The sequence below is a fragment of the Equus asinus genome, chromosome 20 (genome assembly GCF_041296235.1).
Source record: "Equus asinus isolate D_3611 breed Donkey chromosome 20, EquAss-T2T_v2, whole genome shotgun sequence".
NCBI classification, from domain to species: Eukaryota; Metazoa; Chordata; class Mammalia; order Perissodactyla; family Equidae; genus Equus; species Equus asinus.
Window position 1 is genome coordinate 24,966,875 of NC_091809.1, and position 27,558 is coordinate 24,994,432.

The 27,558-nt window shown below is 41.2% G+C and overlaps 1 protein-coding gene across 3 annotated transcripts; it reads right to left on the bottom strand.

Moving 5' to 3' along the window:
- Positions 1-1,626: 1,626 nt before the first annotated feature.
- LOC106834339 (zinc finger protein 709-like) lies at positions 1,627-27,558 on the bottom strand. Of its 3 annotated transcripts, XR_006516080.2 has the most exons (5): positions 27,422-27,558; positions 14,382-14,508; positions 14,116-14,176; positions 12,249-13,723; positions 1,627-3,717 (listed from the first exon to the last, which is right to left on the bottom strand). XR_006516080.2 is itself a non-coding variant. In XM_014845921.3 (4 exons), exons 1-4 carry the CDS (start codon positions 27,422-27,424, stop codon positions 12,655-12,657), a joined length of 1,260 nt encoding a protein of 419 aa, XP_014701407.3. In that variant the 5' UTR covers positions 27,425-27,558; the 3' UTR covers positions 10,769-12,654. The 3 variants fall into 3 exon arrangements, 2 of the variants coding, with proteins under 2 accessions (XP_014701407.3, XP_044607762.2); XM_014845921.3 differs by lacking the exon at positions 1,627-3,717 and having other exon boundaries at positions 10,769-13,723; XM_044751827.2 differs by lacking the exons at positions 1,627-3,717; positions 14,116-14,176; positions 27,422-27,558 and having other exon boundaries at positions 10,769-13,723.

Genomic DNA, 27,558 nt, shown 5'->3' on the forward strand with positions numbered 1-27,558 from the left:
AGAGCCAAGGTTAATACCATCAGTCCTGAGGTGTTGATAGGCATCTCAGAAATGAGTCGATTTATCACCCTGGGCAATGAAACGAGCCTCTGCACACTCAGGTTGGAGATGTGCAGATTAAGGAGTGAACAGATTTATATTTGGTTACTGCGAAGCAAGATATTCCAGAGATCTTTATGTAATAAGGGGCAACCTTGGATATGGACTTGTTGCTATTGGTGAGACCAGACAGTTAGATCACCAGTAATGGCCAAAGATCTATAAAAATGTGCAGATGTGTTTGATTCCTGGCCAAGATATTTTCTACTGCTAGCATGATAGCTGTTTGACTAATCAATCTGATGTTTGGGTTCCTTCTTTGATCATGGGTGGCCAGTTTGATGTAGGACAGAAGGCAGCATCTCTGCAGTGGACTCCATCAGGTGTGCTGGTACATACTGTCCATAAGGTTTATATACATCTTGTTCACGCATGTGCTCCCAAGTGACTCTCCAAGTGGCCAGTGTGTCTAAAAAGGAATTGGCCTCCTCCAGAATGGATTACATCAACCAGAGAAGAGGGAAACACAGTTCCTACACTTTGTGGGATATTCCAGAGTGCCAATTTGGGCTCTATCCTGTAAGTACTCATATCTCTTCAATGAAGAGGCCTTTGATTAGCAAGACTGAGGGGTCCTGCATGCATGGCCCAAGGCCAAACAGGAAGCTGGCTTGGAGGATCAACAACTCTGGCCCTGGGACGGTCTCCATTTACATATAGACTCTGTCAGTTGCCAGCAGTGGCTTCACTAATTGTGTGCAGCACACACTGAAGAGAATAGTTCCGGTACAAGAATGCCTTGGGTAATTTATGCCCACCATGGGAGGTATAGGGACTCTTGGATGAATACTGGGAGGGTGCTAAAGCCTCTATGACAAAGAAGTGTCAGGAGGGGGATGCTAATGGAGTTGAATGGTATTTCAAAAATTCTGGGCCAGCCCTAGTGGCCTAGTGGTTATGTTTGGCTCACTGCTTCAATGGCCCATGGTCAGTTCCCAGGCATGGACCTACAACACTCATCTGCCAGTGGCTATGCTGTGTTGATGGCTCATATACAAAAAGAGGAAGATTGGCAGTGGGTTAACTCTGGGTGAATCTTCCTTGATAAAAAACAAAAAATCCTAGAGCCTTTTGTTACCCAATTCAATGAAAGTCAATTTCTATGTTCGTGTGAACAAGCAAGCAAGGAGATCTGAGAAATTTGAGATTGCTGTACTACTGTGGCTGACAGAATGTGGCCCAGACATGGTTTCTATCACAGCTTCTCTCACCCTCTCAGCTCAGAGGCCCCTGATACTGCCTCAGAGAAATTTTGAAAAGTGAGACATGCATGGATTTCTAAAGACGTTTTAAAGGAGGCAGACAGAAGGCTTGAGATGAGAAATAAACAACTGAAAATGGTCTATGGATGACAATGAAAAGAAATGATGCTGATGCACATGAATGAGGATGTCCTCAGGCAGATCCCACTTGGGGTACTATTTTATGTTACAGAAATAAAGTCTTTTCCAAACATTTTTCTTTCCTTTTTTTTTTTAAGATTGGCACCTGAGCTAACAATTGTTGCCAATCTTTTTTTTTTTTTTTCCTGCTTTATCTCCCCAACCACCCCACCCATACACAGTTGTATAGATCTTAGTTGTGGGTCCTTCTAGTTGTGGCATGTGGGACACCGCCTCAACATGACCTGATGAGCAGTGCCATGTCCGCACCCAGGATCTGAACCCTGGGCTGCTGCAACAGAGCACGTGAACTTAACCACTCGGCCATGGGGGCGACCCCTCAAAGATTTTTCAAAGGAACCTGAATTAAAGAGACATTCTGGGAGCTCTCTCATTAATCTCATAGAATGTTTATGAGGACAAGTGCACCTCTAGAGTATATTTCTTTCAATTAAGACAGGGTTGCAAGAAACGACTGTAGCAAAATGAATCCTTCTTCCCAAGTCCCCCAATTATTCCTAAGAAGGATCCCACAGTGGTTGAAAGAACTGAGCACATAAAAATCAAAGTTCAGGAGAACTTAACATTCTCCTAACATTTAAAACCAATTGTACTATGTGTTGATTTACACACACACATAACATACATATACATATATAAAAATATTTTAGCACTCATGAGCTTTCTCAAATGTTTAGCAATATTGCCATCAAAAGATGAAAAATACAGGAGTGACGTCAGCATCATAGCAGAGTAAGCTTTCTGAATAATCTCTCCCTTCCAACATACAAGAAATAGGTCATTCATACTACAACAGAGGACATCCAAACACAACATAAAAAACGTTAGAGAGATCCACACAGCCATACAATGAAGGAGGAAGAGGCTGGAGCCCACCTCAGAGAAGGTAGCATGGGGTAAGAGAAAACTTTGTTCCTTCTCCTAAAGACTGCGATCTGGGACAGCAGGAGACCTACCAGAGGGAAGGAATGGGGGAGGGGACGTTCATTCACAGGAACATCAAGGATCCCCAATGGCCTTTGCAGCCTAGAGGAAAGCCCTCTACCGGGGCAAAAGCTTCCATGGGGGCGGGGGGTGACCTTATCAAGCCAACACCCCAGGAGGGCAGATAGGGAGAGCAGAGGGAGAAAACCCTGAGAGCACGCAGAAGAAAGTGCTCCTCCCCCCACTCACCCAATGCTAGTTCCAGCCCTTGGGATATTGGTTGAAGGCAGAGGGCACAGAATATGAGGCTCCTGACCCCCACCCAGTGGCGATAAGTGGTAACTGTGACCAGATAACACCAGGATGTGAAAAAGCAGAGCCACTGCCTCTAGCAATATCAAACATTATATTAGATATCCAGACCAGAGACAAAATGACAAGTACCCAGAAATCAGTCCTGAGGACACAGAAATATATAATCTAAATGAAAAAGAATTCAAAATAGCTATCATCAAAAAACTCAATGAGTTAAACAAGAATGTAGAGAAATAATTCAGCGGGTTCAGGAACTACTTCACAAAACGGACTGAAAATACGAAGGAGAATCAATCAGAAATATTAGAGATGAAAGACACACTGGAAGAAATAAAACAAAATACAGATTCCCTGAACACTTGAGTGGACATCATAGGAACATATCAGCATAATCAAAGGTAGACATGTTGAAATGGTCCAGATAGAGAAGAGAGAACTAAGGCTAATAATAAATGAAGAAAGTCTCCAAGAAATATGTGATTCAATTAGGAAATGCAACATAAGAATTATAGGTATTCCAGAAGAGAAGGAGAATGGAGCAGAAAGCTTGCTCAAAGAAATAATAGAACTTCCCAAACCTAGGGAAAGAGATGGAAATCCACGTGGAAGAGGCTGTCAGAGCTCCTGATTATGTCAATGTAAAAAGAACTACTGCAAGGCATATAGTGGTGAAACTGGCAAAAGTGAATGACAAACAAAGAATACTAATGGCAGCAAGGCAGAAGAAAATAACCTACGAAGGAACCCCTATCAGGCTTTCAATGGATTTCTCTGCAGAAACCTTAGAGACTAGGAGAGACTGGATGACATATTCAAATGTTTGAAGGACAAATCTTTCAACCAAGAATTGTGTATCCAGTAAAAATATCCTTCAGATATGATGGAGAAATAAAAACTTCCCCAAACAAACATAAGCTAAGGGAGTTCATAGCCATGAGATGCATCCTACAAGAAATCTTCAAGAAGGTCCTCATACCTGAAAAACAAAAAAAGGGGAGGGAGGGGTTACAAAGCATGTAGTAAGGAGATAAATAGGTAGACAGAATCAGAGCAGAATAGCAAATACTCAAGTATAGCATTAAAGACAAAGAGAAGCAAAACACCAAAAACAAAGATAATCCTGTCATTTTAACCACAAACTCCTAACACAGGATGGAATAAGGTGTGAGAAAAACAACTTAGGAGGGGAAGAGGTAGGGACTGAGTCAGTTTAGTCTCAGGAAATAAGAGGCCATCAGAAAAGGGACTATCTTATCCACAAGATTTTGAATACAAACCTCAGGGTAACCACTAAACAAAAGAGGAGAACAGAGACACAAATAATAAATAAGGAGAAAACAAAGAAACACAACATAAAAAACTACATAACTCAATTGGTAGATCAAAATACAAAGGTTGAGAAACAAAGGAAATGCAGGTGAGGCAGAAAAGTAGTGATAAAATGGCAGCATTAAGCCCTCATATATCGATAATCACTCTAAACGTAAATGGATTGAATTTGCCAATAAAAAGACACAGAGTGGCGAGATGTATTAAAGAACAGGATCCAATAATATGCTGCCTCCAGGAAACACATCTAGGCTCGAATGACAAACACAGGCTCAGAGTGAAGGGAATGGAAGATGATACTCCAAGCTAATGGCAAAGAAAACAAAGCAGGTGTCACAATACTTATACCAGACAAAGTAGACTTCAAGATAAGACAGGGAAAGAGAGACAAAGAAGGGCAGTACACAATGATCAAAGGGACATTCCATCAGGAAGAAATGACATTTATAAATATCTATCCAACCAACTCAGGAGAACCAAAGTACATAAAGCAACTACTAACAAACCTAAAAGAAGATATTAATAGTAACACAATAACAGTAGGGGACCTCAACACTCCACTCACATCAAAGGATAGATCATCCACAGAGGAAATCAACAAAGAAACGGTGGAATTAAATGAAAAGCTAGACCACATGGACTTAAATAGATACATATATAACACTCCATACAAACACAGAATACACATTCTTCTCAAGTGTTCATGGTACATTCTCAAGATTAGACCATATGTTGGGAAACAAGGCAAGCCTCAATAAATTTAAGAAGATTGAAATAATAACAAGCATCTTTTCCAATCACAATGCTATAAAGTTAGAAATTAATTACAAGAAAAAAGCTGAGAAGGGACAAAGATGTGGAGACTAGACAACATGCTACCGAACAAGCAATGGATCACTGAAGAAATTAAAGGAGAAATCAAATATCTGGAGACAAATGAAAATGAACACATAACATTACCAATTCATATAGGATGCATCAAAAACCGTACTGAGAGAAATTCATCGCAATTCAGGTTCACCTTATCAAGCAAGAAAAATCCCAAATAAGCAATCTCAAACTATACCTAATTGAACTAGAAAAAGAACAAAGAAAGCCTAAAGTCAGAAGGAAAGAAATAATAAAAATTAGAGCAGAAATAAATGCAATTGAAACAAAAAAGGCAATAGAAAGGATGAATGAAACAAAGAGCTGGTTCTTTGAGAAGATGAATAAAGTAGACAAACCACTAGCCAGACTTACAAACAATAAAAGAGAGAAAGCTCAGATAAATAAAATTAGAAATGGAGCAGGAGAAATAACAACAGATGGCACAGAAATACAATGGATTATAAGAGAATATGATGAAAAACTATATGCCAACAAAATGGACAATCTAGAGGAAATGAATAAACTGACTCTTACAACCTCCCAAAGCTGAATCAAGAAGAAATAAAGAACCTGAATAGACTCATCACAAGTAAAGAGACTGAAACAGTAATCAAAGGCATCCTCAAAAATAAAAGGCTTCTCTTGGGAACTCCACCAAGGTTTCAGAGAGGATTTAATATCTATTGTTTTCAAGCTATTACAAGAAATTAAAGAAAACGGAATGCTTCCTAACACATTCTACAAGAACAACATCACTCTGATACCAAAGCTTGACAAGGACAACACAAAAAAGGAAAAGTAGGAGCCAGCCCGGTAGCGCAACAGTTAAGTGCACACGTTCTGCTTTGGTGGCCCGGGGTTCACCGGTTTGGATCCTGGGTGCAGACATGGCACCGTATGGCACGCCATGCTGTGGCAGGCCTCTCACATATAAAGTAGAGGAAGATGGGCATGGATGTTAGCTCAGGGTCAGTCTTCCTCAGCAAAAAGAGGACTGGCAGCAGATGCTAGCTCAAGGCTAACATTCCTCAAAAAAATTAAAAAAAATAAATAAAAAAGCAGCCAGTATTTTAAAAAAAAAGGGGAGGAGACTACAGGGCAACAATGCTGATGAAAGTAGATGCAAAAATCCTCAACAAAATATTAGCAACCTGAATACAGCAATACATCAAAGAGTTCACAGATTGAAATCAAGTGTGATTTATACCAGGGACACAGGGATGGTTCAACAACTGCAAATCAACAATGTGGTACATCACATAAACAGACTGAGGAATAAAAACCATCTCAACAGACTCAGAGAAAGCATTTGATGAGATCCAACAGCCATTTATGATAAAAACTCTTAACAAAATGGGGATAAAAGGAAATTACCCCCACATAATAAAGGCCATAAATGATAAACTCACAGACAAGATCAGACTCAGTAGGGAAAAAGAGACAGCCATCCCCCTGAGAACAGGAACAAGACAAGGATGCCCACTCTCAACACTCTTACCCAACATAGTACTGGAGGGTTTGGCCAGAGCAATTAGGCAAGAGAAAGGAATGGAAATAGGGAGGGAAGAAGTGAAACTCTCACTGGTTGCAGATGACATGAACTTATACATAGAAAACTCTAAATAATCCATTGGAAAACTATTGTAAACAATTAACAACTACAGTAAATTTGCAGGCTACAAAATCAACATACTAAAATAAGTTGCATTTCTGTACTCCAATAGCAAACTTACAGAAAAAGACCTCAAGAATACAATTCCATTTACAATCACAAAAAGAATAAAGTACCTAGGAATAAATTTAACTACGGAGGTGAAAGGATCTATACAATGAAAACTGTAAGACATTACTGAAAGACGTTGACAATGACATAGAGAGATGGAAAGAGATTCCATGCACATGGATTAGAAGAATAAACATAGTTAAAATGTCCATACTACCCAAAGCAATCTACAGATTCAATGCAATCCCAATCAGAATCCTGATGACATTCTTCATGGAAATAGAACAAAGACTCCTAAAATCCACATGGGGCAACCAAAGACCCTGAATTGCTAAGCAAGGCTGAGAAAAAAAGAACAAAGCTGGAGGCATCACAATCCCTGGCTTCAAAATGTACCAGAAATGCATAGTGATCAAAATGGCATGGTACTGGTACAAAAACAGGCACACAAATCAATAGAGCAGAACTGAAAGCCCAAAAATAAAGCCACATATATATGGACAGCTAATCTTTGACAAAGGTGCCAAGAACACACAATGGAGAAAAGATAGTCTCTTCAATAAATGGTGTTGGGAAAACTGGACAGCCACATGCAAAAGAATGAAGGTAAACCACTATCTCACACCATGCACAAAAATAAACTCAAAATGGATCAAAGACTTCACGATACATCGTGAAACTATAAAACTCCTGGAAGATAATATTGGTAGTACACTCTTTGACACTGAACTAAAAAGCATCTTTTCCAATACCATATCCTCTCAGAGAAGGGAAATAAAAGAAAAAATAAACAAGTGTGAATTCATCAGACTAAAGAGCTTCTGCACGGCAAAAGAAACTAGCATCAAAACAAAAAGACAGTCCACCAACTGGGAGAAAGTATTTGCAAATCATATACCCGATATGGGGTTAATCTCCATAATATATAAGGAACTCACACAACTGAACAAAAAGCCAAAAAGCCCTATCAAATAATGGGCAAAGGATATGAACAGACAGTTTTTCAAAGATCTACAGGTTGCCAATAAACACATGAAAAGACGTCCAACATTACTAATCATCAGGGAAATGCAAATCAAAACTACACTAAGATAGCACCTTATGCCTGTTAAAATGGCTATAATCACTAAGACTAAAAATCACAAACGTTGGAGAGGGTGTGAAGAGAAGGGTACCTTTATACACTGCTGGTGGGAATGCAAACAGCTGCAGCTACTATAGAAAACAGTATGGAGATTCCTAAAAAAACTAAAAATAGATCTACCATATGACCCAGCTATCCCACTACTGGGTATCTACCCAAACAATTTGAAATCAACAATCCAAAGTAACTTATGTACCCCTATGTTCACTGCAGCACTATTCACAATAGCGAAGTCAGGGAAACAATCCAAGTGCCCACTGACTGATGAGTGGATAAAGATGTGGTTTATATATACAACGGAATACTACTCAGCCATAAAAAAACACAAAATCATCCTGTTTGCAACAACATGGAAGGACCTGGAGGGAATTATGCTAAGCGAAATAAGCCAGACTGAGAAAGACAAACACCAGATGATTTCACTCATATGAGGAATATAAACAACCAGATGGACAAAGAAAACAGTTCAGTGGTTACTAGGGGAAGAGGGATGGGTGGTGGGCACAGGGGGTGAAGGGGAGCACTTATTTGGGGACAGACAAGAAATAATGTACAACTGAACTTTCACAATGATGTAAACTATTATGAACCCAATTTAAAAAAAAATAAAAAAGCAGGAAGATACATCATCACTCCAGAGGAACACAACTGTAATGCCCATTTAAACAGAATCCATCAATACATGTTAACACTAAAAAAATGGAAAGCAGTGAACTTTCCTTCCACTTTAACCCTCAAAATTTTTAATGTCGTTTCCCAGTGTTTCAGAACATGTTCTGGAAGACTAAGCATATGGAAGTAAAACATGTAAACAGCAATATGGACGATGGGACTTTGTCAATCACTGAAGCAAAAGACATCCAGCCATGCCTGTGATGACAAGATGCTGAAAATTTCCCATTTCTCCTCTTACAGGCTATTAGGACATTGCTCAAAGTGATCCCCTCTCTCTGCCAACTCACTTGGAATTGTGCCCTGGAAGATTACCTCGACATGCCCACAGCTGTTTTTGGTGTCTCCACTGCAAAATCACAGTAGACAGGCAAAGATACCACTCTACTCAGAATACACTCAATATTCCCTAGAATAGTGCAGATGAAATGTAACCATTTCTCTAAATAGGAGGAACTCCATGGTTTAGTGGAGTATGTGTTGCACCATCTATCTGTACAGCACCAAAATGAAAACGCCAAATACTATGACATTTTAAATATTTCAATATTTAACTGTATCCTATAATATTAAACACAAAAAAGACATCATAAATACTTGTGGCCTAATCAACAGGAAGTCTCCAGTCTCAGATAACAATAATAATGACATCCTCACGCACTCGTAGCCTCACAGAAAAGATATAAACACACCTCAGCCCTACTATTAGCTCATACTGTTTTTGACTTTCCTTCAAAGCCCTTATTTCCATTTTAGAAACCAAAGGTATATCATTTGATAGGCATCACTTTTCCCACCAATATATAAGCCCCATGATTGCAAGAACGTGTCTGTTTCATGCTGCTATACCCAAATCCTACCCAGCCTGATCTGTGCTCAGTTGAGTACATTGCCTCCATAGTGGATGGCAAGTAAGGGATGTTGAAACGTAGCATCAAGAGCATAGTCTGAGGGGTCAGCCTGGTGCAGCAGTTAAGTTCACACATTCTGCTTCGGTGGCCCAGGGTTTGCCGGTTCGGATCCCAGGTGCAGACATGGCACCGCTTAGCACAGCATGCTGCGGTAGGCATCGCACATATAAAGTAGAGGAAGATGGGCACGGATGTTAGCTCAGGGCCATGCTTCCTCAGTGAAAAGAGGAGGATTGGCAGCAGTTAGCTCAGGGCTAATCTTCCTCAAAAAAATTTTTTTAAAAATAAAGATGATAGTCTGAGAAAGGCAGGCTTGATTGACATAGAGGACCTGTCTCTCCCCTGCTAGGTTTGCAGTGCCTCACAATTTACCTAATATCAAAGTCCTTAGTTCAGTCTTACAGAAGATTTCAAAAATAATAAGCAGGATACTATGAAGTGAATTTATGTATTTTCACTGAGTGACTTTAGGACAAACAGTGTCTAATACACCACAGAAAATACATCAGTGTTTTGATAATAAGTAGAAAAGGCAAAAGCTGTTCCAGGTGACTGGGAGCTGGCTGCATCCACTGCAAGGCCAAGTCTTATCCTGCTGAGGGGAAAATGTCACACATGCTTCATCAAAAGTGCACAGTTTCCAAGCCAACATAAAAGTATTTTGGAACCATAGCAGTGAGAATGGCAAAAGATAAAATTACAAATCATAAAAAATGACTGAGTTTCCCTTCTTACTAAAACAACTAACTGGAACTTCTTACAAATTAACCTTAGCTCCACTACCTTGTTTTTGCCTTCTAGAAAACAATGATTAAACTTAATGTTGACAAAAAAGGGTTACCAAAGATTCTATGAAGTTCAGCTCCTCAGAGCATTCAATACAGAAAAAGATCTGTTTCTCTGAATAGCAAAGAAATTAACAGACAGCTGCCAAAATCTTCTAAGAAGTCCTTCTGAGCAGCCTGTTACTGTTACACCTCACAGTTCTCTACGGTCTGCTGTCGTTCTTACGAGAATTCATCACATGCCTCTCACTACATGTGCAATCCTGTAGGTCACTGGCAGGAGGGTACTGAAAAACCAAGAGTTTTAAGGTTGCAGTTAAGAATAAATGAGAAATTGATTCGATGACAAAAACCGCCACTATAAAACAACAAAAAACAAAATTTGCCTGACGAAAAAATACCTGATTTTCGATGCACATGGTAAAACTGACTCAATAATGGATGATTCAATGAAGAAAAGTGCAATGTGTATCTGAAAATCCAGAAATAAATGGATTTTTAAAAATTCTTGCTACAACTAGAATGACCCACAACTAAAAAGATATACAACTATATACTGGGGGGATTTGGGGAGAAAAAAGCAGAAAAAAAAATTCTGAGGAAATGAAAGCCACAATACTATTTATTAGCATACAATGAAATAGAAGAGTTGATAAAATCTATCAATGAAAGAACCACAGAAGGGCTCATTTCACAAGGAAATGGATGTAGTTTTAATGACATACAATCAGACATTACTAAAAACTTACTGCTGGAATACATTCAGCTACAAGTAACGGAAACACACATGGTCTTCCTGAGTTGAGAAAGGTGCTTGTTCTCACCTGGAAAAACTGGCTCAAGGCAGACACAGCACAATGCAGCAGAGAAACAAAATTCACCGTCCTTGTTTTTACTGCCCCACTGTAGATGTCACAGTGAATCAGGTAAAACACACTCACTAGCACTTTTAAGAGCATCAGGTGTTTCCCATACAAACTAGACCTTATTCAGATATCACCTAGAGAATAGGGGAATCAAGAGAATGCTCCCAACCACAAAAGTCTGAATTAGTTTCCTGGTGGACACAAGAGGCCTTACAGAAAAATCCTCACTCTCATGTATCTTTGATGTGAAACTTGTAAAGACAGCAGTGGAAAGTACACCTCCGTGAAAATTAAAATCAAACAGTTGGTGGTGGTGTTCAAGGTACTCTTGACTAGATGGGCAAAGAATCCAGACAATCGGCTAAAAGACGGTTTCCTCGAAGCTCCTGTGTAACTGTCTCTCTCTCCCAGTATGGTGCCTCCCCAGTAAGCCTAAGGCCTTTATGGCTTCTGCCTTCTAAACCTCATGCAAATGAGGCTACGGGTGAATTTCAATCTAGAGACTCAAAGGGGGTGGATTCTTAAAGATCTAGTTCTTAATTTTACCGTCGTTGACATAAAGCAATACAAGGGTGATATGTGAAGCCCTGCATTTTGTTGCCTTATCACAGGCCTCGACTTAATTCAAAGTCTGTTCACCAAATACCAGTCAGAGAGAAGGACAAAATGCAAAGGCCCAAATATGAAAATAATAATACACACTAACCATGCTCTTTGATAAACTTGCCATACATAAAAATGTATTCCATTAGTTCAATAGTATGGAAACGGGTAGCAGGTTCCTATACCCACCTCCCTGTAAAAGGACCTTTCTCTAAGAAAGGAACAGTGTACACAATGGGTTAGTCATCTAGGAGCTGCAACACAAGGCCAGTAAGAAAATCTCAACACGTACAAACCATCACTTTTCAAAGACTCACTAACACAGAACAATTATAACATTATAAAAATCAAAGAAAATATTAACTGATTTAAAGGAAAAGCACTACCTATTAATCTTATGTACTACTGATGATGACTTGCAGAAATATCTCACCTCAATATTCATTTCTAGAAGTAATTAAAGAAATCCACAATCCAATGCTGCACTTTAAGAAAGATGCTTGGTAAACACAATATTTACAACTTTTATAATACATTTTCATGTTGAAAGCTTTCTAGAACATTATACAAATACATTTCCATCAAGCTTTCTCACACTACTTACATTAATCTATTTTTTTTGGTGGGAGATTCACACAGAAAGATGTAGGCCAACTGAAGTCTTTCCCATGCTGTTTGTATGCAATGTTTTCCTTAAGTCAGTCCTTCCATACCTTCAAAAAGGACTGGGATGAAGAAAGGGTTCCCCACATTCTTGATATTTACATCATTTTTCCTCTAGTGTGCATTCTCTCATATCCTCGATACTTTTTGTGAGAAATAAAAGCTTTCAGACTTTCCTGGCATTCAAAGGGTTTCTAACCAGTGTAACTTCTTTCATGTTTTCGAAGTGATCTGTAAGAAATGAATGCTTTCCCACATTCCTTACATTCATAGGGTTCTTCTCCAGATCTCTTTCATGTACTCGAAGAGATCTGGAAGAATTAAATGCTTTAGTGCATGTTTTACATTCATACTTTCTTGCCAGTGTGAATTCTTTCATGTCTTCGAAGAGAGCTGGAATAAGTGAAAGCTTTATTGCATTTTTTACATTCATAGAGTTTCTTTGCAGCATGAATTCTTTCATGTCTTCGAAGAGAGCTGGAAGAAGTGAAAGCTTTATTGCATTTTTTACATTCATAGAGTTTCTCTGCAGTGTGAATTCTTTCATGTCTTTGAAGAGAACTGGAAGCAGTGAATGCTTTACTGCATTTTTTACATTCATATGGTTTCTCTCTAGTATGAGTCCTTTCATGTTTTTGAACATTACTGGAAAACCTGAATGCTTTGCCACATATTTTACATTGTAAGGGTTTCTGTCCAGTATGAATTCTTTCATGTACTGGAAGTGATCTTCGAAAAGTGAAGGCTTTCCCACAGACCTTACATTTATAAGGTCGATCTCCACTGTGAACCATCATGTGTGATCGAAGACTTGAGGGAGCTGTAAAGGCTTTCCCACATTTCTTACATTCAAAGGGTTTCTCTCCCTTATGAATTCTTTCATGAATTTGAAGATAAGTGGAAGAAGTGAATGCTTTACAGCACTGTTTACATTCATAGGGTTTCTCTCCAGTATGAGTTCTTTCATGTTTCTGAAGAGACCTGCAAGAAGTGAATGCTTTATTGCATTTTTTACATTCATAGGGTTTCTCTCCAGTGTGATTCCTTTCATGTACTCGAAGAGTAGAGGAAGCAGTAAATGCTTTAGTGCACTTTGTACATGCATAAGGTTTCTCTCCACTATGAGTTCTTTCATGTCTTCGAAGAACATAGGGTAAAGTGAAGGCTTTCCCACATTCCTTACATTTATATGGTTTCTCTACATATTTTTGATGGTCATATGATTTGTGTTCAGTGAGAGATCTAACATGTCTATTAAAGGATGAATGATGCATGAAGACTTTTCCATATGCATTGCATTCATATGGTTTAGCTCCTGCAGTTTCCTTCTTCAGATTCAGATTTGGAATAAGACTGAAGTTTTCTCCACATTGACTACCCTCCTCACTTTCACAGAGTCTCTTTACCATATGGTTTCTGTAAAACATGAGAACAGTATTAATAATTTTTATATTACTGATTTCATATTTGTTATATTTATTATGATGTATAGGACAAGATTAGGTTTTCCACCTTGACTGAATTCTCAGAAATTGAATATACTGAATGCTCTGCAAGAGGACTTCAGCCTTGCTATTACTCAAACAGTGATACTTATGTACAGGGCTTATTAATACTAATTCCAAGTGAACTATTTTACAAAAACTGAACCCCTACATCACATTTCACAAAGTATATTTAGTGAAAATTTTCTCAGAACAGCTAAATCTGAAGCAAGCATTATATGTTGTGCATGCTTCTTTTTAAAATTTCATAACATACCAGGATTCTCACATGAGACACTGCTTTCTACTGTGAGTGTAACTCACCTTACTTTCCCCCCCTGGTTTTCATACCAATCTTCAATGTCATGAACTTCCCACGTTTTTCCTGAAATGCAGACCCAGAAAATTGATTCCAAGGTATTACAAATGACGGAAAAATTTTTAGAATCTAAGTCCATGATGACTTATCATCATTTCTAGTTTATTTACTAACATCACCTCTTTCTATATTCTACATTTTAGAACAGTGTTGATGGGCAAGAAACACTTGTTCTCTCCTTGATGACATGAAGGAATGTCCTCATTCTTACCTACTGAGGCCAGGTTCCTGAAGGTTTCCCACATCACATTTCTGTAGAGTCTCTTCTGTGAAGGATCCAGTAAAGCCCACTCCTCTGGGGTGAAGTTCACAGCCACGTCCTCAATGGTCACTGAGTCCTGAAACACCACAAACGTGTGTAGAGTAGGATGCATAAGGCTGACAGTACTGGGGATCTATGCTCCATTTCTAGGAAAGTTATGTGTGATTCTGTGATCTCCAAATAGTTATTCTATGTCACGATCACTAGAAACACAATCTTATTCTGTACACTTTTCCTTATCAGATTAACAGCATTATGACCAGATGAAAATTGTTTACAGTTTTACTGTGATCATATTACATCATATTTCTCTTATGTCAGGATCCAGAGCATGTTGGGAAATGACAGAAATGCTATGGAAATGAAATAAATATTATCATTTTCAGATTAATAATTCCTTTTTCAAACCATTCTTTCATCTTCTTATTACGAACCAGTAACAGCACTCCATGAGGCAGGGGGTCTTACCTGCATGAGGTTTCAGTGAACAAAAAATATTGAAGAACTAGAAGCTTTTTTGTCTAGTCTCACCAAACAGAGAGTCCAAGAGGACAGTAGAAACTAACCTTTTAACAAAGCCCAGTGGACCCCGCTGTCCTACAGTACTCCAGATCATTACAGGTAAACAGATGCAGCTGGGTGAATGTAAATATTATTATTGAAAGCACTGCTGTTCATCTGTGTAATATTTATCATACACTCAGGTTTTCCTTTCTCTGTACAATATTTTTTAAAAGATTTTATTTTTCCTTTTTCTCCCCAAAGCCCCCTGGTACACAGCTGTGTATTTTCAGTTGTGGGTCCTTCTAGTTATGGCATGTGGGATGTCGCTTCAACATGGCTTGACAAACGGTGCCATATCCGCGCACAGGATCCGAACTGATGAAACCCTGGGCTGCCAAAGCGGAGCATGCGAACTTAACCACTCAGCCATGGGGCTGGCCCCCTCTCTGTACAATTTGATGGGGCTAGAAAGTTATTTGAAACTTAGAACCCAGACACAAGTAAGAAGGCACGACAACTTAGACCATCAAATCCCTATACTCATGTGCCTCAAGGCCACTTCCTACCAATTTGTAGAACACATGGGGAGATGATAATGTGCCAAAAGAACTTTTTTTGGTCAAATGCTAACAGTGTACCCTGAGCCTTGCTGCCCTTGAGAAACTTGTTAAAAGCTGCAGATTGCATGGGAGTTCATTCAAGTCCATGAAGGTTTGATGGTAAATTTGACAATTATTCTAAAATATGTGAAGGATTTAACAGACCTTTCCTCCAAAAGAACATAAAATCTCCACTGCCAACTTCAAAAGGACGTGCTTCTCAATCAGCCACTCGAGATCATTTTCTGCCAACTTCTGATCCCACATGTAAGGAACTTAGAAGGTGTGATTCTTGATCTCACAAGAAACAAATGAACTAATGAGAAATGAACAACTCTTCTTAGATCTATGAGAGCCTTAAAGTGATAGACCAAATCAGTGTCTCCAAAATTTGGAAAGACAAAAGAAAGATGGCATTTTGAAACATGTCCTAGATATTGGTCTTACGAAGGCCTGAACTAAACAAAAACATCTACTTCCCCAGATTCTAATGCAAAGAGAAAAAGAACAAAAAATGCAGAACACCATACTCACGAAGCCCAGGAAAACCCTCTATCACAGAAGGGGTAAAATACACATAATGGGAATACCTAAAGGGAAAGAACGACAGAAAGAATCAGAAGAACAAGTAAACTATTAATCACCAAAATAGCATAAAATTGATGATACCCTGCAACGTGTCCATCCAGGAAGCTCAGAGAACGCTAAACATGATCAACTACAGAAGTGCACCCCCAGGGATATCATCTTAAACTAGAGAAAAATCGAAGACAGAATATATTTAGAAGTGCTGAAGAAGAAACACATCTTAGCTATAAAGAAACAAAGATTTGAATTAAATTGCACTTCTTTTCAAAAACCATGCAAGAACCGAGTAAACTGAAATACTTAGAGTTTTGAAAATAAAAAAAAACACTGTCATAGAATTTTCTGTCAAACAAAATTGTCTTTCAAAAATAAAGGCCAAATAAGGACTTTCTGAGACAAAAATTAAGGAAATTTGTGATGAGTACACCTACTTTGAATGAAACGTTCAAAAATTTATTAGAAATCATGTAAATGATAAAGGTAGAAGATTAGAAAAGGAAAAATATCTTTCATATTTCTTATAAGTAACATAGGTGACACTGTGTAAAATAACATTAGCAACAATGTATTTGGTAAGGAGAGCCTTATGAACAAGTGAGATAAATGACAACAATGTGACAAAGGACAAGGAAGGGGTAATAGCGTTAAGAGGTACTTGCACAATAGTGAGGTGGCACAGTGTTATTTGACAGAGGAGGTGTGTCAGTTGTAACTGCATGATAAAAACTCATGGCCAACCACTAAAAAATGTTTTTAAATACTATGTAACTGATAATGCTAAGAGGAGGTGGAAGACAAAAAGAAACAAGGAAGGGTAAAAATGAAAACAGTGAAAGGTTTGGTAAATATTACTTCAACTACATCAATAATCACTTTATCAAGTCTCAATACAACTTAAAGACACAGTATTATAGGATTTCAGAAAACACAACTATATTTTGTCTACAAGAAGCCCAGTTTAATGATAAAGACACACAGAGATGAAGGGTAAAAGCACGGAGAAGTATATACCATGGCAACACTAATGAGAAGAAAGCCACCATAGCTATATGAACTACAGACAATGCAGATATCAAACCAAGGAAAATTCAGAGGCACAGAGGGGCACTGGATACAGCTAAAGGGTTCCATTGTCCAAGAAGGCATAGCAATCCTTCATGTGTACCTGTAGAACAGAGGGGCAAAATAAATGAGGCAAGAATTGATAGAATGCAAGGAAAAACAGATGCATCTATACTATAGCTGTAAAATTCAATACCTTGTTATCACGAATTGTAAATTCCAGTAGGCAGTCAATGAGGAAGGACAGAGGTGAAACGAACATCAGTGTGAAACAACTGGATTTCATTGTAACTTATGGAATACTTCATACAATAACAGCAGAATATGCGTTCTTTTGAAGTTCACATGGAACATTTACCAGGATAAACCACTTCTGGGACAGAAATTTGGAAGAACAGAAATCATACAAAGTATGCTCTCACTTCATATAGGCATTCATGTAGAAGCCAGTAAGAGCAAGATATTTGGAAAACCCCAAAATATGTGAAGATTCTACAACACATTTCTAAATAATACATAAGATCAAAAGAGAAGTCTCAAGAGAACTAAAAATTATTTTGATCTACAAGAAATACAAACATGACATAAAGTGTCCTTGGATGCAGCAAAAGCATTGACTACAGGGCAGTTTATGCCATTAATAAATACACGGGAGGGGCTGGCCCCGTGGCCGAGTGGTTAAGTTTGCATGCTCCGCTGCAGGCGGCCCAGTGTTTCGTTGGTTCGAATCCTGGGCGCAGACATGGCACTGCTCATCAAACCACGCTGAGGCAGCGTCCCACATGCCACAACTAGAAGGACTCACAACGAAGAATATACAACTATGTACTGGGGGGCTTTGGGGAGAAAAAACAAAAAAATAAAATCTTTAAAAAAAAAATTAAAATTAAAAAATAAATACACTGGAAAAATCAAAGATCTATAATCAATTAACGTAAGCATCTACTTTAGGAAACAATAAAAAGAACAAGTTAAACAGAAAGTAAGCATAACAAAAGGCATAAAATCAGAAAAGAAATCAAGGGCTGGCCCCGTGGCCGAGTGGTTAAGTTCACTGTTAAGTTCACGTGCGCCACTTCGGCAGCCTCGGGTTTTGCTGCTTCGGTTGCTGGGCGCTGACCCAGCACTGCTCATCAGGCCACGCTGAGGCGGTTGCCACACAGCACAACCAGAAGCACCTAAAACTAGAATAATACAACTATGTACTGGGGGGCTTTGGGGAGTAGAAGAATAAGAAAAAAAAAAGGGGGAAGAAATCAAGGTCATTGTGGAGGTCAGTGAGGAAGTTTTTTTAAAAACCTAGTCTTTTGAGAAGGCTAATAAAACTGATAAACTTCTAGTCGAGATAAAGAAAAGAGGGAAGACAGAAATTACTAATATCAGAAAGAAAGGGGGGGAAACGAAAATAAAAATGGATTTGGTAATATACAAGATGCACTTATAATAAACTAGTAATAGAGGGGAACTTCTACTTTTTAAGAAAGAACATTTGGGGGGCCAGCCCAGTGGTGCAGATGTTAAGTGCACACGTTCTGCTTCTCGACGATCCAGGGTTCGCCGGTTCAGATCCTGGGTGCGGACATGGCACTGCTTGGCAAAAGCCATGCTGTGGTAGGCCTTCCATATATAAAGTAGAGATGGGCACAGATGTTAGCTCAGGGCCAGTCTTCCTCACCAAAAAGAGGAAGACTGGCAGCAGTTAGCTAAGCGCTAATCTTCCTCACAAAAAAAAAAGAAAAAAAGAAAGAATGAAGGAACATCTGTATGACTCCTACACCTAACTTTGTAACATTTGTTCCATATGGCATTGCTGTCTCTGTGAAACATCTGAAAGAATTCACAACAGAAATAACTCCTGGAATTAATAGGAGAGTGTAATAAGTTTCAAGTATCAATGAGTCAACTGCTTTCCATATAGACACACACAAATATAGTCAAGTGATCCTTGACAAATAAGGAAAGGCAATTAAATTGAAAAGGCCTTTTAAACAAGTAGTGCTAGAAATAATGAATATCCACATGGAAACACAAACAGAAAAATGTAGACACAGGCCTTACACCTTTCACAAAAATTAAGCCAAAACACATCAAAGATCTAAATGTAAAATGCCAAAGGAATAAACTCCTAGAAGATAACATAGGCGAAAATCTAGATGACTGTTGGTTTGCAGGTGACTGTTTAGGTACAAAACCAAAAAGCAAGGTCCACCAAAGAAAAACACAAAAATTTTACTTCATTAAAATGAAAAACCCATTCTGAGAAAAACAGTTAAGACAACAAAAACAATTTACAGAGTAAGAGAAAATCTTTGTAAAAACACTTGTTTGATATATGTGGTATCGAATATCCAAAGAACCCTTAAAACTCCACAGTCAGAAGACAGACAATTCGATTTAAAAACTGGCAGAATGGGGCCAGCCCAGTGGCACAGTGGTTAAATTCGCATGTTCTGCTTCTTGGTGGCCCGGGGTTCGCCAGTTCAGATCCTGAGTGCAGACATGGCACTGCTTGGCATGCCATGCTGTGGTAGGCGTCCCACATATAAAAAGTAGAGGAAGATGGGCACGGATGTTAGCTCAAGGCCAGTCTTCCTCAGCAAAAAGAGGAGGATTGGCAGCAGTTAGCTCAGGGCTAATCTTCCTCAAAAGAACCCCAAAAACAAACAAACAAAAAAACTCGAAGAAGATCTGAACAGACAGCTCACTGAAGAAAACATAAAGCTGGAAAGTAAGTAATAAGAAAACATGCTCCAGGGGCCGGCCCGGTGGTGCAGTGGTTGAGTTTGCATGTTCTGCTTTGGTGGCCCAGGATTCGCCAGTTCAGATCCCCGGTGCGGACCTACGCTGTGCTTGTCAAGCCATGCTGTGGCAGGCGTCCCACATAGAAAGTAGAGGAAGATGGGTACGGATGTTAGCTCAGGGCCAGTCTTCCTCAGCAAAAAGAGGAGGATTGGCAGCAGATGTTAGCTCAGGGCTAATATTCTTCTTCAAAAAAAAGAAAAAACACGCTCCACATCAAATATCCTTGGGAAATTGCAAATAAAACAACAAGGTATCATTAAAAACTTATTACATGGGTAAAACAAAACACTCAGAACACCGAATGTTGGTAGATAAACAAAGCTACAGGTAATCCTCAATCACTGCTGGTGGAAATGGAATTAGGTCCATCTAGAGTGAAAGACAGGAACTTTCTTTAAAACCAAAATATTCTGTTACTATACAGAGTGAGATCCAGCAATCACACTCCTTGGTATTTTCCCCAATGAATTAAAACCCTCTGTTCACAGAAAACTACATGAACGTTTATGGGCACTTTATTCATAATTGGCAAGAGTTAGAGTTTTAAGCAAGATGTCCTCCAAGAGTTAAATAGACAAAAACAAACAGTGGTGCATCAATAGAATGAAATACTGTTCAGTGATAAAAAGAAATGAGGTATCAAGCCATGAAAACACATGGAGGAGCCTTAAAAGTATATTCCTAAGGAAAGAAGCCAATGTGACAAGGCTATGCAGTGTATGCTTCCGAGTATATGACATTTTGGAAAAGACAAAAGTATGAGCCACTAAGAAGATATTTGGTCATGAAGGATTTGGGGGCTGTGGAAGGGATGAACCAATAGGTGGAGCACAGAGGACTTTTAGGCAAGTGAAACTCCACTATATAATACAGAAACGATGGATCTATGTCATTATACATTTGCCAAAACCCATACATGGTGTAACACAAAGTCAATGCTAATGTGCACTGTACACTCTAATGCATCAATATGGGTTTGCAAATTTTAACAAATGTACCACATTAGTACAAAATGTGAAAAAGACTGCAAAATGTGTGGATGCAGAGAGAAGGGTTATGTGGGAACTGTAAATTCTGGTTAATTTTTCTAACAAAAAGTGCTCTAAAAAACCCCGCAGTCTTTAAAAAAAAATGAAAGACTGATTACAATTCACCCCTGATGACTGAAACAAGACATCTCTCATTCAACTGATCTCAATAAGCCAGTATGGTACTCTGTAAGCCTGAGAGCCATAAGGGAGTGGAAACTTGCATTAACTGCCTTGTTAGCACAGCACTGTATCCTCTGAGAAGTGCCATGGTCACTATCAATAGTGTCAGAATTCCAAGGTGCATAAACAGCATCCTGGTATGTCCTTGTAGTGTAGACCTGGTCATGTTCACACAATTGTTACCTTGATTTCTATCTTGGGTATCTGTGAGTCAAGAGATTCCTAGAGTTCCTTTACTATAAAGGGGCATCTCTCAGACCATCATCCAAGAGTTTGCGAACATATGCTGATGAGCCCAGTTTCAGGTCACTAATAAGATGACTACAGGATGTTTGGTTAGAATATGTTTTGTTCTTCATCAGGAACATCCCAATTAAGGGATGAAGATTGGCAACCCTTCACTGAGCTCCATCATGTACGAATGTGTATTGTGCTTAAAGTGTGTGCACTCCCCAGTGTTGTGCATTCAGTTAACAGCAAGGAACTATCCAGGGAACCAAGGTGTCTGGGAGAGGGGTGGCCTCCTCCATCAACCCAGCATTGTTCAATGCACTGAAGAAAGGCCATGCCCCTCAGCAGGTGGCATAAACTACAGGGGAAAGCTTAGGGCCCATCAGGTGGCTGAGCTGGTTAGAGGCTGTTTACAGGGCCAAAGTCAAAAAAGGCACCTCGGGGGTCTGGCCGTGTGGCCGAGTGGTTAAGTTCGCGTGCTCTGCTTCAGCGGCCCAGAGTTTCGTGGGTTCAAATCCTGGGCACAGAGATGTGGCACCGCTCGTCAGGCCATGCTGAGGCGGCATCCCACATGCCACAACTAGAAGAAGGACCCAGAACTAAAAATGCACAACTATGTACCAGGGGCCTTTGGGGAGAAAAAGGAAAAATAAAATCTTAAAAAAAAAAAAAAAAAATTGAATTCTCCACTTTCCAAAAAAAAAAGCCACCTTGGTAGAGGGTCACATGCTCAGTGCTTGTTAGAGCCTCTATCTGCAAGAGATCTCATACATGGTGACAAGAGCAGCTCTAAGAGCATGTAGTGTGGGGCCTAGGGCAGGTTGTTGCATCAGAAGCCTATAGATAACTTAAGGCCCTCCTCCACAGAGACTAAAATCATGTCATCAAAGCTACAGGCCTCCTCCACGACTGGTTGCTTTATTGAGTCTAAGGTACACAGCTTAGGTGGGGGTTGAACCAACTTATTTGTTGTGCCAAACGCAGATTGAGGGTGTTGTCCACTATAACGCAGAGGGTCAGAATCTTTGTTACAACAGACATGGGGGCACCAGCAGTAGTTACTTAGGGGTGCCAGTGAGCCCCCTGTAACCTCACCACCTACTGGCTGCATTTTTGATTCTCCTCTTTCCCTCTGAAATAAGTTGTCTTTAACCAGTGATGATCTGGTGGGCTCAGCTCATTCACAGGTTATAATCTCAAATCCCCACACTCTCCCTAATGTCAAGGTGACCCCAACTTCAGCCACATCTTCACTCTAAACACACGGATAGTTTCCACTCAGGACATAACCCAGGGCCACATAAAGGAAGGCCCCATTCCCAGAGTCCTGCTTCCACAGGAATGAGACTACCAAGTTTGAGAACTCTGTGCATACAGTCCAGGCTCGCTATGGTTAACAATGCAACACAGGGCAGCACAGTGCACAGCAGGAGCTGCCCAGCAAGCAGCAGCTCACAGTGCAGGAGCCTCCAGGATTTCTCATCAGCCTGACCAGATAAGGAGGCCTGGGAATGGGGGGGAGGGAGGGTGAGGCTTAAGTTGTCAGTAGTTAAACATCAAATATGTGGACCCAGGCTACTCAGTATAAGAACAGACACAGGGGCTGGCCCGGTGGAGAAGTGCTCAAGTTCCGGTGCCCTGCCTTGGTGGCCCAGTGTTTGCACGTTCAGATCCAGCCGCAGACCTACAGGCTGCTCCTCAAGCATGCTATGTTGCGCATCCCACATACAAAACAGAGGAAGATTGCCACAGATGTAAGCTCAGGTCTAATCTTCTTCACACACAGAAAAAAAAGAACAGACCCAGGTAAGACACATAGGCGTCTGCAATGTCTTCTTTTTATATTAAGAAACACTAACAGGGGCCGGCTCTGCGGCTGAGTGGTTAAGTTCGCGCGCTCCGCTGCGGCGGCCCAGGGTTCGTGCTCCGCTGCGGCGGCCCAGGGTTCGGATCCTGGGCGCAGACATAGCACCGCTCATCAGGCCACGTTGAGGCGGCGTCCCACATCCCACAACTGGAAGGACCTGCGACTAAGATATACAACTATGTACAAGGGGGGTTTGGGGAGATAAAGCAGGAAAAAAAAAAAAAAGATTGGCAACAGTTGTTAGCCCAGGTGCCAATCTTCAAAAGAAGAAACACTAACAGGATGATGAAGCAGTGATCAAAACTGGCCATGTGAGGGAGGCTGGAATAGGAGCAGAGGAGTGGGGCAGGACGTGCAGGCGGGGAGTCTTCTTGCGTTAGTTTCCTCTTAGGAATTTTTTAACCTTCCCATACACTATTTAAAATAAGGAGACAAATTTAAAGACACATATTTTCCTATACTTGACAATTACGTTTAATTAAATTTTGCATTATTACTTAACTTCATTTAAACTGTCCTACATAAGGAACCACTCTAAGATTTAATCCTTTAAACACTAGTGGATATAAAACTGTAAACCATAAAAAATTCACAAATCCTTTCTGAGTAAAAGGACAAGGGGCATTACACCTTGTCCTTCCACTATACTTCACACTGGGGATATTTTCAGGAATGGGTAGCATACTATAATGCATTAGGGGTTTTGCAATTAAGTCCTGAAATGTATAGGAATTTGAGAGATTTACACAAACTGCAGTGTTTTCCTCATATCAGTTAAAATAGAAACTCAGTTTTCCCTCATATCCATGAAAATAAGAACTCATTTGCCTTAGTATAGTATAGTACAGTATAGGCATTAAAACGTCAAGGATCTCTAGAGACATGGACATACAAACAGGGACCTAACAATGAAAAACGCACCGAGAGCTTAAATACACGCATCTCACAACTTGAGGTTCTCTTGCCTAAATGGAACAAAAAATCTACTTGGTTCCACAATATTCCTGCCTTACATCATATGTCTCAATCATCTTACAGCTTCAGGGCCCAAGTGCTAGTGGAAACTACAATCAAAGGGCTTTAATCTTCAATTGATAAAGGAATCCAACAGAATGAAACACAAATATTAGAATCAAAATGGATAAGCAGCCTGGTTCTCCTCAGTTGAACAGGAAAATCCACATTCAGAAAGTTGAACATGTTCCCAAACTTGGGGTCTAGACTCTCCTGGTTGAGATGTAACCCCTGGAGAGGGTCAGTCCCTGGTGAAGGAGGGTGGAGACACCCAAGCAGCCACAGGAATGGACTCTGGGGGCTCCACACACCCTCCCCTCTCCTGTGAGCATGGAAGCACTCCCTCCCTGAGGCTTCCACTCTCACAAGTGAGGACACTCTCAGCCTAATTCAGTTTGAGATTCTGACCCACATGAACTCCAAATGCATAAACCCTTTGTCCAGAGGACAGAACACCTGATCTTCACAGGCTTCTCAATGTCGACCAGTCACGCCATGAATAACCCACACTGTGGATGCAAAACTCAAATATAATGTCTAGAAATGTCCAGGCCTAGGAGAGATGTCATCAGCACAGCAGTGAGTTGTTCCCTTCCTCTCTCCCACTTTGAACTACAAATAAATAGACATTTATTGACCAACAGAGCATACCCACACAGCACAAGACGACACCTGAGAGGACCACGCAGCTATAAATCTGAAGGTGGACAGACTGGCCCCCTCAGGAATTGGTGGAGAGGTGAGTGAAACTCTCCCTTCCCCAGCAGCCCTGTGTGCATGCCCGAACACTTTCTTGGCTGGCTTGAGCACCCATAATACTGTCCCAAAAGTGGGAGTGCACCTCAGTGCAACTGTGGGAAGTGGCAGCAGCAGCCCGGGGTCTACAAGCAAATGCTTTCTCAGTTGGTGGGAGACCTCACCCTGCTGCTGTGGTCCCAATGAATGGCCCAGGCTCAGACCCCGCAATGAAGCCCCAGCAAAAAAGCACAGCAGCTGGCATGACTGTAAGAAGAGGAGGCGGCAGATATACGTGCATGCAAAAGCTTCCCTGGCTGGTGCAGACACCCACAGTACCACTGCAGCCCGAAAACTGGGAATACACATTGTGTTGCAGGAGAGCATAGCAACATTATTGCAAGGCTTTAAGCTCAGCAAGAACAAATTACAAAATGGGTGGCTGAGAAATGTCCGATCTGCTAATTCTCATAAATTACTATGCCAGATTGTTTGTGCTTTTGAATCAAAGGCCAGAAGGGAGTATCTTATCAAACATGAAGGCAAGGGGCTTAGGAACCCCGGGCATTTGCTTGTAGACCCCGGGCTGCTGCTGCCACTTCCCACAGTTGCACTGAGGTGCACTCCCACTTTTGGGACAGTATTATGGGTGCTCAAGCCAGCCAAGAAAGTGTTCGGGCATGCACACAGGGCTGCTGGGGAAGGGAGAGTTTCACTCACCTCTCCACCAATTCCTGAGGGGGCCAGTCTGTCCACCTTCAGATTTATAGCTGCGTGGTCCTCTCAGGTGTCGTCTTGTGCTGTGTGGGTATGCTCTGTTGGTCAATAAATGTCTATTTATTTGTAGTTCAAAGTGGGAGAGAGGAAGGGAACAACTCACTGCTGTGCTGATGACATCTCTCCTAGGCCTGGACATTTCTAGACATTATATTTGAGTTTTGCATCCACAGTGTGGGTTATTCATGGCGTGACTGGTCGACATTGAGAAGCCTGTGAAGATCAGGAATGGAACGCCATCTGCATAACTTAGTGATTGATTGTTCCTAGGACACTCCCTAAGAAAATGGCCTTGTATAGGGCCGGGGTACACTGAAAGGAGGAAGACTAGAACTGCTGAGCTTTGACTTGCATATCCCTGCTGGCGTGAGTTCCTGCTGTGCTTGTACTTCTTTGGCTGCAAATAAATACATGGCGATCAGAGGGACCTCACCTCAGTCCTTGAGGCTGATGGTTCCCTGTCCCATTGAATAATATACATTGTGTTGTGTCCATTATATAGACTGTGTTCTGTCCATTAATTGTGTCCGCCCCTTCAGCTGGCTGCCTAGCTGGTCTCAGCAGCAACATTGGAGCAGGGGAAGCTCTGAGCCCAAATGTGAAGGCTTTCCTGGCTGGTGGGACCATTCACTGTACCCACAACATCCAACAGAGAGACTGGGATCACAAACACAGTTCCTGCTTCCCACCAGTGATTGCAGGTGGAATCTGTGACCTGATACTACCACAAACGCCCCAATGATGTAAACTATTATGAACTCAAAGATGACAAACCCAGGAAGGGGCAGTGCCGACAGGACAGCTCACCCAGAAAATTAAAAAAGGAACCTCCACCCAAAGGACTTCCCACAGGATGTCTGCGCCCAGAAAGATCCTGGGGGAGAGGCACAAGGATTTCATACAACGCAGTTCCAGGTGGTTATAGGCTGCATTTCCATCATGTAAAATATCCACAAACAAATATCTTTAGAAAAGAGCTATCCAAGGTTCTTGGGGAAAAGGATGAACAATTAAAATACTGAGTCTGTTTGAAATGCACCACGAAGGAAAATACTTGATAATGATCCTGAGAACTAGAGAGGAGAAAATGGCTTTGGGAACGCCGGGAGGGATGGGAAATTTAGCGATTAACTGCCAGTCCCAGGAAGAGCTAGGCTGGGGGAACAAAGCTGTGGGTTTGAGACCCTGCCCCCACAATATATGGAAAATTCAGGGAAAACAGGTCCCCCGTGGGGAGAAAGGAGGCCCTGCGGACACCACAGACCACAGCTCCTCCGCGCACGGACCCCGGAGACCGAGGCCCGGCTGTCCTGCGGGCCCTCCCGCGGGCCCAGCACCGTCTGGGACACGCGGGGCTGCGGCCGCACAGCGGCCCAGAGACGCTCCGGCCAAAGTCGCCGCGCGCAGGGACCGCAGGACGCCCGGGGCCCGGCTGCCGGCCCCGCCCCCACGCTGCGGCCGGAGGGGCCTGACGGCTGAGCGGCGCCACCGCGGACTCGGGGCCGCAGAGCCCGGAGGGGACCGCGGGAGGCCGGGCCCGCCCCGCCGCTTCCCCCCAGCCCCTCCTCCCGTGTCCTCACGCCGGGGCCGCACACTCACCATTTCTAGGGCTCCCGGGTTCCCTCAGTCTTTCTTATGACCCCCACGGCCAGCGCAGGTCACACACCTACAGAGCCAGCTGCGGAGCAACGTCAGGCCCTTAAGAGCACGTGACCCGTTACCGGAAAGAAGGTGGA

Excerpts from the sequence above, each read along its gene's own strand:
- LOC106834339 (XM_014845921.3), bottom strand. Across the intron at positions 14,177-14,381 it reads CAGGAACCTGGCCTCAGTAG|GAAAAACGTGGGAAGTTCAT; the intron begins GTAAGAATGAGG and ends TCTGCATTTCAG. Across the intron at positions 13,724-14,115 it reads AACCAGGGGGGGAAAGTAAG|AAACCATATGGTAAAGAGAC; the intron begins GTGAGTTACACT and ends CATGTTTTACAG.